The sequence below is a fragment of the Eschrichtius robustus genome, chromosome 11, assembly GCF_028021215.1.
Source record: "Eschrichtius robustus isolate mEscRob2 chromosome 11, mEscRob2.pri, whole genome shotgun sequence".
NCBI classification, from domain to species: Eukaryota; Metazoa; Chordata; class Mammalia; order Artiodactyla; family Eschrichtiidae; genus Eschrichtius; species Eschrichtius robustus.
Window position 1 is genome coordinate 71,030,672 of NC_090834.1, and position 16,154 is coordinate 71,046,825.

General features: G+C 35.1%; 1 protein-coding gene across 4 annotated transcripts in view; it reads right to left on the minus strand.

Moving 5' to 3' along the window:
- Window positions 1-16,154, minus strand: part of BTBD10 (BTB domain containing 10) — a 78,161-nt gene that overhangs the window by 12,611 nt on the left and 49,396 nt on the right. For all 4 annotated transcript variants that reach the window (XM_068556407.1, XM_068556404.1, XM_068556405.1 and 1 more), the window contains 4 exons: window positions 10,999-11,195; window positions 8,660-8,945; window positions 5,647-5,749; window positions 4,034-4,154 (listed from right to left, as the gene is read on the minus strand). In XM_068556407.1, coding sequence (XP_068412508.1) covers window positions 4,034-4,154; window positions 5,647-5,749; window positions 8,660-8,945; window positions 10,999-11,152 — 664 coding nt within the window. In that variant the 5' untranslated portion in view covers window positions 11,153-11,195. The remainder of the gene's footprint in view (window positions 1-4,033; window positions 4,155-5,646; window positions 5,750-8,659; window positions 8,946-10,998; window positions 11,196-16,154) is intronic.

Sequence of the window (16,154 nt, forward strand, 5' to 3'; positions counted from 1 at the left end):
TTGAAGAGCCAAAGTCTTGAAGAAAGAGTCATGAAGAAAGAGTGACTTGACAGTGAAACCTAAAGGAAATGCCTTTAAAGACAAGAGTACCAGGATTACCACTAAATTTAACGTTGTTCAAAATATTATAGTCAATTCAGTAGGACAAAAAGATATAAAAAGTTTTACTTACAACAGGGTCAATTATCTACCAAGAATATAAAAGAAACAACTGAAAAACTATTAGAAATAAAACAGAGTTTGGTTAGGTGGCTAAACACACATATACAAAATTCAATGATTTTCTCATATGTTAGCAGTTAGAAAATCTGAACATATTCTACACACAACAGTAACAAAAATACAAAATACCAAAGAATAAACTTAATAAGACCATAGCAGAAGAAGACATAAAAGAAAACTGAATAAATGGAAAGACATAGCAGTTGGAGCAGGAGTCAGTATAATAAACGTATTAATTCTTGCAAAAAATTAACTTCAAAGAATCAATGAAAAGCTCAAAAGTTTTCAAATGATATATTTTTTGAATGTCTACAATAGACACAGGTCAGATTTGAGTATGTTTGAGCCTGAGGATTACTCTATACAAAGAGGGAAAGACTAATGATACTAGAGAAGATGACAATAAATGGAACAGTGTCCTAAACAATGCATGAAGGGATAAAAGAGTTTATTCTTTCAACAAATGTTTGAGTCCTTACTATGTGCCTGGCACTACGGACACAAAGTTGAAAAGGTATAGTCCCTGTCCTCAAATTCAAACTGATTTAATGCTATAAACTGAAAAATAGAGCAAGACTGGGGTGGGGGAGAGAAAGAGAGAGAGAGAGAGAGAGAGAGAGGGAGGGAGGGAGGCGGGGAGGGAGAGAGAGAGAGAAAGAAAGAGAAAGAGAGAGAGAGAGAGAGAGAGAGAAGGAGGGAGGGGGGGAGGAAAGGCAGAGGAGACAGAGAGAAAACATGCAAGTGTCTCTGTCGTTTCAGTGTCTCTATATTTCTGTGACTCCAAACGTAGTCTCTGCCTCTTATCTCCCTTCTCCAACTAAATGTAACTTCAGTTTTTTGATCTTTGCTTACAATCCCACTATCTCCCACGTGGATGGTGCCTTTCTTCCTGGGCCTTCTGAACTGGTCCTTTTGCAAACTTTAAATTTCATTTTCCATACCACTTTCACCCTGTACACTATATTTTCATTTCTCTTAGCCCCAGGCCTTCATTTGTGAGTCCAGCCCTGGTTCTCAAAACCTCTTCTGGATTACAGTGCTTACCTGGTAAGAGAATATGGACAGTGAAGAAATTATAGCCTAGTTGGGGAGCTACCAACCTATCACAAAGTTCCTTCACTATATGGTAAGCTCTATGACAGAAGATTAACAAGTCAGTTCCTCACTGTACTAATCTTCTTGCTGCTAAACATAGCATTCCTTCTGCCTGAAACACGCTTCCTCTTCCCTCTCCTCCAGAAAGCTTCCTCAAGCCCGCACACCTGAGCTAGGTACAGCTCCTACATGCTCATTTAGTACCCTATTCTTCCTCTAACACAATGTAATTTACTTATCTGTTTTTCCCACTATACTGCAAGCATGATGAGGACAGGGGTCTTGTCTTTTCTTGTTGCTTTTTACATACCTAATATTTAGTATAAAGTGAGTATTCAATAAAAATGCAGAAAATGAGTGATAACTATGTAAACCATTAAACAAGTTGTTATTAAAGCATATTTTCTAATACAGTTATTCACAATATATTTTCATGTGGAAATATAAAATAGCATGTACAATATGATCCTTTAATATTTTTTATTTTACTTTACCTTTATTTCCTAATTTTGCTACTTTTTTTTTTTAAAGCAAACCCTTATTTAACACTATGTGTCAAGCACTATCCATTTAATCCTCACAACAACTCTGTGAGGTAAGTAACATTACTGTCTCCCATTTTCAAGATGAGGCAACTAAGAAACAAGGTTTTAAGTAACTTGCCCAAGAAATCCAGGATGCTCTATTCAATATACATTTAGTACTTTTATAATTTTAAGTAAGAGACAAAAAGACATTCTAGTGTAAAGTGCCATTACAATATTCAGTAAAGGCACATATTTGCAGGAAAAAATTCATTTTTGGACTCAAGTCTACACCTACAGTATCCTTTTATATTTTACAAGACCATTTCTATCTCTTCAAATTCTATATAGCTTTGTTGCAATAAAGTCTATGGGAATCTCTAAATTTCCAGTAATACATATTACAAGTAATCTAGAAACACAAGTATTATTTAAAGGCCAAAAGTCTAGAAAAACCATATTACACATATTTTCTTTCTATTACACATAAATATTCTTACCTTTAATTCCATAACAAATAAATGATACTCAACAGTGATGGCAAGGTAAACTATGTCCCAAGGATTACAGAACTAAAATCCATTCATCTATAAGGAATTCTTGTGTTTTTTTATCTGACAGTCACCAAAATTCAACATTTAATCATATAAAGTTAAATTAAAATGGTCCCATGAATAAAAAAACACAAAACTTGAAGTCAAAGAATTATAAATTAAAAAAAAAAAGAATTATAAATTAGCATAATTAATGCTCATGATTTCAAAAAAACATTTTTTAAGATGTGAAAAAACAACTTTGCTCAAGTTTACAGCTGTACGCTTCAGCTGTCCAGCTACTTGACTTTAAACTTTTAAATATCATTTATATAGAAATGGACTCAAAGGTGGACCATCCAATCCTTTGTCCCTATGGAGACTTTAAAGAATATTTGGCAAAAAGAAAACGGTACTTAGGAACAGACCTAATAAGGCCACTCATTTTCAAGAAGTTAGATCATAATTAAGCATGAAGGTTAGCTACATTTAAATATATAGTAGTTGCCTTACAAATTTAAATAAATTTCCCATTCACAATTTCTAACACATCAATGTTGAGAAGGTATGACCCCACTCTGCTAAACTAGTGTTGACTTTAGGTAATGAAGATAACCATATACCTGGGACTCACATATATCTATAACCACAGGTAGCAAACTTTTAAAACGGCTTCCCACATTATATAGGATAAAATGTAAGAATATTAGTTTAAAGATCTTCCATAATCTGGCCCCCCTATTTATTCCCATCTCCTTCCAGTCCCAGTATAGTCTCTGCACCAACTAGGTTATTTCCAAAGTCTATCACTTACATCTGTAATCGCCAAATGAGTAACCTTCCTACTCCATTCTTGCTAAATCATTCCTATTCACTCTTTACTACCTGTCTCCTCTGAACTCTTCCCCAATCCCACTAGCCCACAATGACATCTCCTTCTTCTGAACTTTTCCAACCACTTAATATGCAAGTCAACATTTGATAATTCTCATATACATTTTGACTTTTCTGTGTATAATCACCTTTTTTCTTAGGCATGATGTAACAGTGAAAGGGAGGGGTGCTAAGGAAGGGAGTGACAGGAAAATATCAATCACAGAGTTAAGATTTCCAAAGGTCTAGACCCTGCTCTGAGACTATGTTTGAAGTTCTTGGATAAAGTCATTTAAACCTTTGTATAAATGCGGGCTAGGTATTTGGTATTCAATCTAAAGTCTTTAATGACAAATACTCTCTTTGAGAATTATTTATATCTTTCATAGTGGCTTAGGATGTTGTATTACATGGCAAGTACAAAAAAATTATAAATTTTTGGTTGAGGTGATCTGAGGAGTGAAGGCAAATACCACACTTGGCCAAAGCCAGGGCTCCCAAGCTGGGAGATGAAGACTGGCAACAAATGATAGAGGAGACAGTTGAAGAGGAAATCTGGGAGAGTCTATAAACAAAAAATTATTAAAGTTGAAAGAAAGTTTTGGAAAATTACACCAAGAGCTTACAAAGATTTCTGTGGACTTTCACAAATAATCTTCATGGTATTAGTGTTCTAGAATTCAATTAAACAAATACTTGAAGTCTAGGTAAACAGCATTATTTCAGGCATTTCATTCCAATATATTTTAACTCTACAAACACTCACACAAAAAACATCATACTTACTGAGATCTCTACATTTAATAGTACTATATTCAAAAGAGATACAAAGATAGTCGCATGCTTCTCTCAGTTCAGGAATAGATATGCCATCAGGACAACGGATTATTCCTGTTTTATAGTAATCCTGAAAAAAAAAAGTAAAGAATGCATAAAACATCTGGTGCACGAGGTAGGCAAAACTTATTATTAAGGTTGGGCTGGTAGAATTTTCAAAAATCTTGGTACTCTGAGGAACTGTGGGATTTTAAAGTTAGGTGGGACCTCCGTTCACCTAACCACTTTTTCATTTTACCAACAGGAAAAATTTATGTCCAAATGGGTTCACTGACTCACCCAGTTATTATAAAATTATTTAACAGCAGAGGTAAGATTAGCACCCAGGTCTCATTACTTATGCATCTCTTCTCTCTACTATATCATGCTAATGCATATGTATTCTCCCCCTTACAAGTTATTTGTCTACATAACTACCATGAATTTCTTAAAAATTTTTTAAGGAAGTTAAATGATATATTTTAAGTTACCTTAAATATTACGTAGAGAATTGAGCAAAATTTAAGGTTTTTAGTAAAGAACTTCAAAATCATATCCAAATATTCAAATATATGCAAACAGAACACACAATTAGATATTCTTCTTCCAAATACTGTTCTTTGGTGTTTCCCACATTATTACAAACAATAATAGTAATTATTTCCAAAATCTACTTAAAATGCTGTTAGGGGCTGGCCCAGAGCTACAGATAAGTTACTCCATAGCTGAGTCATGGAGTAACTTATCAACTCCACTGGGGGTCAAATGGAAGTATGGGCAGCTGAAAAGGCACTTCTCCAAAAATTAAGATCTGCCTCAAGCTTCTTGAGGTTCAGAGCCACAGCAACATTATTTCTGAAGTTGTTACATGAATGGAAGCAAGACATCTTCTGGTACTTGCAAAGTACTTGTTAGTACTGATCACTATCAACTACTTTTCCTGTCTTGTGCCTCAGGATCCTCCCTCTCCTCTTCCCACAAAACTATTTAAGGAAACCATATTTTCAGACTGTGGCATAAACTATCACACACTATAAATCAAACCTTAATCACTGATTTAAAATTATAAGTAGGGACTTGTAGTACTAATTCAAATATTCCTCAAAATAAAAAGTTAAAAAATTTTTTTTAAGTTTTAAAACAAAGATGGTAAAAAATACATTTTAGAGATGACTTTTAAATGTTCGTAAGTGTCCATTGTTAGTTATATGCAATAAAATATTAGAATTCCAGTAGCCACATTTATTCTCTGGTAGTAAAAAATTATCAACTTACTGTATTTAATAGAATTAAGGAGGGTGGAGTAATGTGACTACAGAAATGTTACCACTAAACCCCTGAAAAGAATTGCCTGTGCAGACTTAAGAGATGAATTATCCCCTATCTTATCTTTATGAAGGTTATAAAATTCATTTATTTATATCATATTATATTTACACACCAAAAAAAGATAAATTGTATTTTTTAAAAAATGCCCTGGATACTTCCATAGAGATATCCAAATAGAATTCTGCTTCCAATCCAAGTACCTAACAAGAAGGGGTCAATTGATTCAATCAATACACATAAGAAAGAGCACTCACCAGAATAGCTCGAAACACAGTAGAGCCAATCCCCTCTGCCACCTCATACTCTCCCTTCTCATTGGGACGTGTAAAGTTATGTTCTCTGCCAGATCCAAACATCCTATGGTAGCAAATAATTGAGAAATATATCACTAAGATATTCCTTCAAAAGGGAAAACTGTTTTCATGTACAAAAGTAAAAAGGAATTATAATTTAAGCATTAAATTATGTCATTAAATTAGTTCAAGGATGTTTATCAGGGCTTCCCTGGTGGCGCAGTGGTTGAGAATCTGCCTGCTAATGCAGGGGACACAGGTTCGAGCCCTGGTCTGGGAAGATCCCACATGCCACGGAGCAACTGGGCCCGTGAGCCACAACTACTGAGCCTGCGCGTCTGGAGCCTGTGCTCCGCAACAAGAGAGGTCGCGATAGTGAGAGGCCCACACACCACGATGAAGAGTGGCCCCTGCTCGCCGCAACTAGAGAAAGCCCTCGCACAGAAACGAAGACCCAACACAGCCAAAAAATAAATAAATAATTAATTTTAAAAATTAAAAAAAATAAATAAAAAATAATCAGGTACTTATTTAAAAAAAAAAGAAAGGAAGGAAGGAAGGAGGGAGGGAGGGGGGAGGGGAGGGGAAGGAGGGGAGGGAGGGGGAGGGAGGGGGAGGGAGGGAAAACTATGTTATCTGTGCCTTTTCCTTAAAACTACTGTCTTCAACGCAAAGTTATTCTATAAAGAAGCACATATAGTAATCTAAACTAGAAAAAAGTAAAATAAGGGTATGCAGATTAGGTTACTTTTCACAATCTTAACTATAAATGTAACAAATTTTGCACAAAATTCTTATACTTGCATTCCAGAGCTGAAAAACAAGCAATCAAATGCTGGGGTAGGGAGGAATGACCCAGTTAAGAAGAGAATGAAAATTCTAAATAAATAAGTAACAAGCTCTTAATATTAACTTTTACAAAAAGAAAATACAAATGAATTTCTATTTTTTCAAGTCATGTTGTTGGTCCTTTAACAGTAACTATTTAGAAAAGAGGTAATTTGCAAAATAGGTCCTTCAAAATGAAAAGCTGAATGCATAATGCATAACTCCCAAGAAAATTTTAAAATTGTGATTAAAGGAATTTGAACCTCTGAATTCAATGATGCCACCATTCCTAAAGTAAATATGGCTGATCTAAGTTTTCTATTCAACAATAGTTCCCTCTTTTGTTGTAACACAGAAACCTATAAAAAACCAAGCTTTTGGGCTTCCCTGGTGGCGCAGTGGTTAAGAATCCACCTGCCAAGGCAGGGGACACAGGTTCGAGCCCTGGGCCAGGAAGATCCCACATGGCACGGAGCAACGAAGCCCATGCGCCACAACTACTGAGCCCACGCGCCACAACTAATGAAGCCCGGGCGCCTAGAGTCCGTGCTCCGCAACAAGAGAAGCCACCGCATGAGAAGCCCGCACACCGCAACAAAGAGTAGCCCCTGCTCGCCGCAACCAGAGGAAAGCCTGCGTGCAGCAACAGAGACCCAATGCAGCCAAAATTAAAATAAATTTTAAAAAATTTAAAAAAACAAACAAAAAAAAAGCTTTTTTATTTCAAAGTTTCCAAAAGAATGCCAACTGTTTTTTACAGTTCCCATGAATATTAATTTTCATCCTCAAAGATATGCTTTCGTCAACTGACATGAAAAGAAGCCTTCACTGATTTGGGAAAAAAAGAAGAAGAAGAGAGTCTTTCAGGAATCAAATGTCACGCAATTTTCTCAAAATACTTGAAATTTTTACAGAAGGGGAAAGCTATACTTTTCAGATCAATATGGATCACAAACACAAAAAAAATCTTTTGCTTTTGTTTTGTTTTAAGAAAAATGTAGCCTATCAGCTGAAGAAAAATTTCAAATATCTACTTCTACCTTTTAACTGTGTTCCTTTACAGTTTAGGTAAAAATATAAAGTATTATCAGTGTTGAGTCATACTCCTAAGAGCTCCCATCAACAATCTTCCCTATGCTTCTAATAATACATAAAAGCTTATAGAGTTCAAGTATTTTTTTTTTCGTACAGATGTAAAGTCTAGTGCCAATGTTAAAAGGAAATATTTGTCTACTCAAAATGTAAACAGTGTCACATGCTGGCATTTATTCGGTATTCAGAGGTACTTACAAATCACACACACACACACACACACACACACAGGTATGCCAAATAGTTACATATGCCAAGAGGTATGCCAAATAGTTACATATGCAACCTAGCAAAAAACACAAGTTTGTTTTTTTTTTTTTTTTTTTTACCTCATGTAAACTTCCATTTCATTTATGTGTCTCCTTCGTTTTATATTAGAATGAATAGAAAAAAGGCACTAATTTTACAATTAAAAGGTGTCTGATCCGAGTTTTGAACACTTTGAAAAATCAAGTCTATATTCTTAGACAGAAGTTCCCATAACTAGTCCATATTGTCTATATCAGTTCTAGATTGTGGTTCCCATAACTACAAACTTTATATTAATCTATTACTCCAGACTAGTACAGATTAAGAGACAATTATCTCTCCTTCATTCTACTAACTACTTGTTAATATTATTTCTTTTTTAAGTATCTACATCAAATTGGTAACTCATGCTAACTTTTCAGCTAACGAAATGCTGATACCTGCTGTATTTGGAGGTTGAATTTGGGAGCCCCAAGTAAAGGAAGCATTATCACTGTTAAATTCACCTTGTTAAATACAATCTATGCTTTCAACCTGTAGAGATCTTTTAGTGTCCTGTCTTCATTTAACTAATATATTTGCTATTTCTACTGGTATAGAAAAGATTATTTGAAATAAAAACAAGTTCAAGATCTGGCTCTACCACTTTCTAGCCGGATTAACTTCAGCAAATTATCTAACCTCCAAAGCTCAGCAGGAACGCTGTATTCCACCAGAGAATTACTGTAAAACTTCAAATGAAAAAAAAAACAAAGCAATGTTAAAGTGCTTTATAATTAACAATACAAAGAACAGCAATACAAACCTGCCCAACATTGTATTTGGCTGTGCAGTAAAAATGGATGGGTCTACAACAAATCTAGTGTTATCCACTATTAGTGTCACTCGTTCTGACGTTCTTACATTCCGAGCTCCTTCTTTTGCATTTTCATACACAAACACCATTTCCCCAGATGTCTTACAGCTGCCATCTGAACTTGACTGACTACTGTTTCTGCTGCTGTTCCCAGCACTGCTACTGGAACCACCTGGAGATGCTTTTTGAGGACGAGGACTGCTTGGACGAGAGGAGCTGTGATCTTTTTCACGGTCTGAAATATAGATGTTAAACAAAGTTATGCAAATTTTCTTTTTAAAAATTCGAGATTTATATATATCTTTTAAAAACTGCGATTTAGAAAAGCTGTTTTATATCACAGCATTTCTGCTTTTTTGATTTCAAATAACATTTTCACAGATCATATATGTTCATTTACTTTCTAGGAATGAAACCTAAAACATCAAATTGTTTTCTAAAAAAATTAATTTTGTAGACTTTTTAAAAAAGATGTAAAAAAAAAAAAAAAAAAAAAGATGTATAGCTGACTAATGCTGACCCAGACTAAGATCAAAATTAAGGTAAATTTTATATTATTGCTCTACTTAAAAATATATAGAAACCCAAGGAGAGGAATATTCTCACAAGTCACATAAGCACTGAAAGTTAGTAAAAGATTAATAACAATTTTAACTCTCCTAAACACTGAAAGTATTAACACTATTCTGAAAACACAAAGTACAAACTCTGGACTCTTACTTTGTTAATAAGGAAATCCCCAAACCAGCAATTTGTCTCACAAAAGGAAGGTCCCAAAGGAAGAAAAAAATTTCACTGCAATCATTAAGAAGTATATTTATGTTTTCAAATGACTTTTAATGTCTTAGCAGATTAAGTGGTTTTAATAGCTTATGATATACTGCTTTGTTCTCATTCTCATTTTTGAATAAAGCACTACTACAAGTTTTATAGGATCATATTATTAGCTATAATTTTAATAGGAAACATTGTTAAAATTCAGAAAATTTTCTTTAGTTGTTCCAATAGTCTACAAAGGGGACATTAAAACTAAGATTTTGTGATGTTTCATTTAGAGGTTAGATTACTAAACTTTAAAGGTGACCTAAAAATGTACCTCCATCTCACCAGTTTCATCAGCTTTTGCCAAATTCCTCCATGACTCAAGCGACTTAGAACACTCTGTACAGCTTTACTGGTTACATACTTAGGTCTGCTGTATCTCCAGAGATACCCTGACACCCCCTTTTATTGCCTATTTCCACAATGCTGGTAGCATCCCAAAAGTAAAATTTGCTAAAGTAATAAAATAATTTATCTCCTATTCTCTTTCCAGATACTAAACTTTGCATATAACAAACTGTCAACTCTTATTTATACTTTTGTTAGTTTTTAGCTTATCGGTATTAGTCTGACTTTTAAGACCTACTTAGATACTGAAAACGTCTCCACATAATCAGACCCTAATATAAATGATTTTGGTTTATACGAGGTAATCAGAAACTACCTCAAATAGTAAGTCGAAGTATTTAATTTGCCACTTCTGAGTGGAAAATAAAAATCAGCAAGCTCACATTGTTTATGTACCTCTACTTCAGACTACTGTTTTACAGTCACACAGTGTATTTACCTGGGGTAAATCATTCATTTATAGTAATAAGTAGGAAGGAAGAAAAAGACCTGAGCTCAAGAAAAGAAAAAAAAAAAAACCACTTCACACCTTCCTTTTCCTCTTCTATTTTTTTTATTAAATTTAAAATATTGTCAAACATCAAGATGAATTACCTTATGATGGTTACTCCTTCACTTCCTAATTTTTTAATATGATTAACAAGGATTCTTATCAATAATTCACTACAAACTATTTTAAAATAAACCACTGCTATATATCTCACAAGATAAAAATCACCTGAAAAAAATTTTAAATCTACATATTACAGTTTTAAAGGCTGTTCAAATTATTTCTTTTATAAGACTGTCCCAGACTCTTAAAAGAAATTCACTTTTAAGTTTCATTTAATAAGTTGTTTTTTCACAGCAAGAACCAAGCTAAGCTACAACAGAAGCAATGAACAGAAGTAAGAAGTTAATTTTACTCTTAAGTATTAGGCACAAATCATTGTTATTACTGCATTAAAAAGGTAAATGCATTGGGAATTCCCTGGCGGTGCAGTGATTAGGACTCGACACTTTCAATGCCAGGATCAATCGGGAAACTAAGATGCCGCAAGCCTCGAGACGTGGCCAAAAAAAAAAAGGTAAATGCATGCTTTTAAAAACCACTGGGAAGCTTAGTTGATTTTACATACCAACATGGTGCTGTCGTGTTGGAGAAGTAACATTTCTAATACAAGGAGTGAGCTGAGATTCTGTTCTTTCGTGAGATGAATCTCGTGATCGGTCACTTGACCTTCGTCTATCTCTTGATCTCTCATGTCCCCCACTAGCACCATGTAGACTCATTTTGGTGTGCTCGACAACTCCTTTAGCAACACGTGAGGGAGCACTGATAAATTAGAAAAGAAAATTAACCATAAAAGTAGAACATGAAATCACAAATGCTTTCCCAAAAAAAACCCCAATTAACATAAAGCTACTAATATTTTGAAATGCAAGAATCAAATGCTACTTCACAATTCTGAAACCTAATTTACTTTAAACTTGCAGGTTTTAAAAATTCTGGAACACTATGTCTTTAAAGATCACATACTCCAAACTCAGTCTTTTTTTAAGGATGAGAAAGCCAAAGCCCAGAATGGTTAACTGACTCTTGAGTTAGTAACAGAAGAGGTAGTGGTAGGAGTAATAGCAGCAGCAGCAGCAGAGACCACCCAGATCTCTTAAATATTACTCAAGTGTTCTTTTGATTTCTTTGATTGTAAGGGGAAAAGGGAGGCAAAGAGCACCAGCTTCTGGAACTCTGAGGTATGGGCAAAGTAACTGGTCTCCCTGACAAAATAAGTCTACATGCTAACTCCAACTCATTTTGATTTTGATTGAACCCTCTTCAAAAATTTTAAAAAGCATTTTTCTAAAAAGCTAAGAGCACTATGTAAAGTTACAGAATTTAATATTTTGAAAACATCCTACATAAATTTGCCCATGAGAAATGAATAACTGGGAATGATGATTAAAATATTCTAGTTGACAGCATTCATTCACACAATTATTTATTAAGTTATGTATGCTATGTGCACAATGCTGTGCTACATGCCAAGAAAGAAGCAGCTCCCTCAGGGAGCTTATGATTTAAGTGTAGCAGTTATATACATGGACATGCAGAAATGTAAACAATTCAAGAGCTATCCCAAATTTCAAATATAAAATGACTAAATGTATCTCAAATATATAACTAATAAATGAGTGATAGATAATAAATGCTTTAAGTTCTCACATGAAGAAGACATCACTGTAAATCACTGGTGAATCAGGCACTAACAAATAGATAAGATTTTAATAATCAGAATACACTGCAAGTAGGAAAACTGATAGGAACAAAAATGAGAGAGCCTGACCTAAGGCAGGTGGAAATTTACCTTAGCAAACAAAACACATGCTTCATACTTTAAAAATATTAAAGTGCTTTTCAGAAACAGAAGAAACAGGAATAGAAAGAACTTCATGGCTTTAGAGTAATAAAGACTTAGAATCAATTGTCCTTTAAGACTTAATTGCTCAACATGTTGAATGTTACTTAACATTTTGGAACCTTCATTTCCTCATCTGTAAGCTGTAGATTCTTTTTACTTTCTAAGTTTAATATGAGGATTAAATGAAATATAATAAGTAAGCTGACCAGCAATGTGCCTGGTACAATAGAATCACCCATTAAATGTTAGTTTATTTAGTTATAACAGGTGAGGATATTAAAGTTCAAAATCACAAGACTTGCTCAGAGTCACAAAGAATTTAGTGGATACGCTATTAACACTGTAACCTAATCCTTTCAATTCATTCCAGTGCCCCCTCCACAATGTTACCCTGCTCTCCTTCACCAAAACCACACTAGTTAAAAACTTAATCTTGATGATTCAGTTTTAAATCTGAAAATGTTCCAGGATCATCTCCTCTGCTGATTTATTAACTATAACACTTTGTTTTGTTATTTTAGCGGTTTCTTTCATTATGAAAATCGCTGTCATCTCACTATAACAGACTAAAAAGACAAAAGATAAGGCTGACTTTGTAACTACCCGAAGAGTGACTTCTATGGAAATAAAGGCAACCTACCAGCTTGTATCAGTCATTTGTCTCTCATAAACCTACAGACAGAAAAAAACAAACAAACAAAACCCTCTACTCCCACCTTCCTTCTAGTGAAAAAGATCAGAGTAGGATCACATCCCTTGGAACATAATTTTTTTCTTCAAATAGAACAAATCAAAAGATCCTACTTTCAGGTTAAAAACCTTCAGCGTAGGAACAATGGAATTTCTGGCTCGTGGCCTAAAGTAGGAAAAAGAAAGGAATCCACAATAATAGAATAAGGATTATATATTGGAAAAAATAACTCCTTAAATTATTCTAGCTGCTAAGTTTTAAATGTGCTAATAGACACATTTTCTAAATATGAATCTAATTGATAATTTAACAGACAAGGTACAAACACAGCTACAACTAAGGCAAATGCAGGATAAATGTTCAGCAAGGGCCAAGCAGACTGATTAATTGAAAAAGGATTTCAACTAGACATCTCTATAGCTGAAAGATTAAATGCTGCTAAGCATTCTGCTGAAATATTGGCTTCATTTCTAAACTGTTTAGATGTTAAATAAATGCAAAAGGTGTCATAATACACTCCTGTCCTTTCTTTTCATTCTCAAATGGAATGTACTCTGAATCAGACCTTCAAAATCAGATGTCATGGAAGACTAATTATGTCCTACTCTATTTAGTTAAATAATTTTAGATCAGGAAAGCACTCTAAGGGCAAAAATAATATGTGCAAAGAAAAATGAGGACAAGCAAGTTCACAGGGGATAACTCTGCTTCATGTTGCATCTAAGAGAGTTTGGGATACGTGAATTGAGAACAGGTAAGGAGATGAAGAGGGCATCAGCCCCAACATCTGCTTCTAGCCAAGACAGGGAAACAAGGACTGAATTTACCTTCTTGTCTGAAACAACCCAAAAACAAAATATAGGAAACAATGACAACACACAATACATTTGGAAAAGAGTGATCCCTGAAAGATGGAAAATAAATAAGATAAGGCCAGCAACTGCCCCAAATTACTACCTTAGGAAGAGTTTCCAGAATAAAACACAGGGAGGCAAAACCCAGGCAGAAGCTGATGGACTCTGAGTTAAGGATATGGAGCTGAGAGGCTGGGGACAACAGGTGGCTAGAGTTCTAAGGAAAGAGTACCAGAGAGTGGAGAGCAGCACAGAGAGAAAAACCTCAGAGATCTGCAGAGCCTAGTACCAATCAACGCACACGTGAGGAAACTTGACGAGGCTGGGGAAACAACCGACTCAAAGAATTAGAGGAAACAGTGCCCAGGACTCATATAGAGGCAGGAATAGGGCCTGTTTCCCACAGTCAGGATGGAAAACCTCACAAAAGGGCACTGAAGGGAGAATCTAAAGGGTCTTGACTCTGAAATGGGAAATAATTAGACCTAAACTGAGCACTTTTCTAGTCATATCTAACAAATGTTAACAGCAACACCTGAAAGAATCAAATTGTTTCCAAGTAAGTAAACTGAATCCTAAAACAAAGCTCAAGAAAATTTATAGGAATACAAAAATATCCAGCAACCAAACAAGGTAAATTCACAATGTATGGCATCCAGTTAAAAATTACGAGGTATGCAAAGAGGGAGCAAAACATAACCTATAAGGAAAAAACTCAACTAAAACCAACCCAGAACTGACACGTATCTTAGAATTAGAAACAAAGACATTAAAACAGCCATTATAACCATATTCCTCCAAAAAGTTATATACAGATATAGAATATTAAAAAGATGCAAATCAGACTTCCAGAGACAAAAATGATATCTGAGATGAAAAATATACTCAATGGAATTAATGGAAGATTACACATTATAGAAGAAAAGATTCGTGAATTTGAAGACACAGCAGTAGGAAATATACAAAATGAATAAAATATTCATTATAGAAAAATAAATTGAGCATGAGTGAGCTATGGGTCAACTTTAAGTGCCCTAATACAGGTATAAATGGAGTCCATAAAGGAAGAAAGGTGAGGAAGAGAAAAATATTTGAAGAAATGTCTTGAAATGTAATTAAAACTACAAACCCACAGGTGCAACATGCACAACAAATCCCAAACACATTTTAATAAAAAATAAAACCCAAAACCAAAATGATAACCCCTGCCAACCTACACTTGTTACATCCAGTGAAAACATCTTTCAAAAATAAAAGGGAGGGACTTCCCTGGTGGCGTAGTGGTTAAGAATCTGCCTGCCAATGAAGGGGACACAGGTTTGAGCCCTGGTCCGGGAAGATCCCACATGCCACGGAGCAACTAAGCCCGTGCGCCACAACTACTGAGCCTGCGCTCTAGAGCCCACGAGCCACAACTACTGAAGCCCACGTGCCACAATTACTGAAGCCCGCCCGCCTAGAGCCCGTGCTCCACAACAAGAGAAGCCACCGCAATGAGAAGCCCGTGCACCGCAATGAAGAGTAGCCCCCGCTCGCTGCAGCCAGAGAAAGCCCGCGCGCAGCAACGAAGACCCAACACAGCCAAAAATAAATACATAAAATAAATAAAATAAAAGGGAAATGCATTCTCAGACACACACAAAAAAGATGAATGTATTCATCATGAGCAAACTTGCACTATAAGAAAATTTAAAGGACACACTTTAGGCAGAAGAAAACAATAACACCAGTTGAAAATACAAATCTACACAAAGGAATTAAGAATATTGGAAATAGCACAAAGTTTGGAAGGAGAGAAACGGAAGTACATTATTATAAGGCTCTTATATGACACATGAAATGATTTAATATCACTTGAAGGTAAATTGTGATAAACTAAAGATGTATATTATAAGCTCTAAAGCAACCACTAAAGTACAGAAACAAAGAATTATAGCTAATAAGCCAACATAGGGGATAAAATGAAATCATAAAAAAGATACAATTAATCCAAAAGAGGGCCAAAAGAAAGGGGAAGAGGATAGGGAAACAAGAACAAATGGGACAAACAGAAAATAAATAGCAAGATGATAGACTTAACCTTAAACATATCTATAATCACATTAAATGTACATGGTCTAAGGTATAAAAGGTAGAGATTATCCCACTGGATATGAAAACCAGACCCAACTATATGCTGCCTACAAGAAGCACACTTTAAATGTAAAGGTACAGGGCTTCCCTGGTGGCGCAGTGGTTAAGAATCCACCTGCCAATGCAGGGAACACGGGTTCGAGCCCTGGTCCGGGAAGATCCCACATGCCGCGGAGCAACTAAGCCTGTGCGCCACA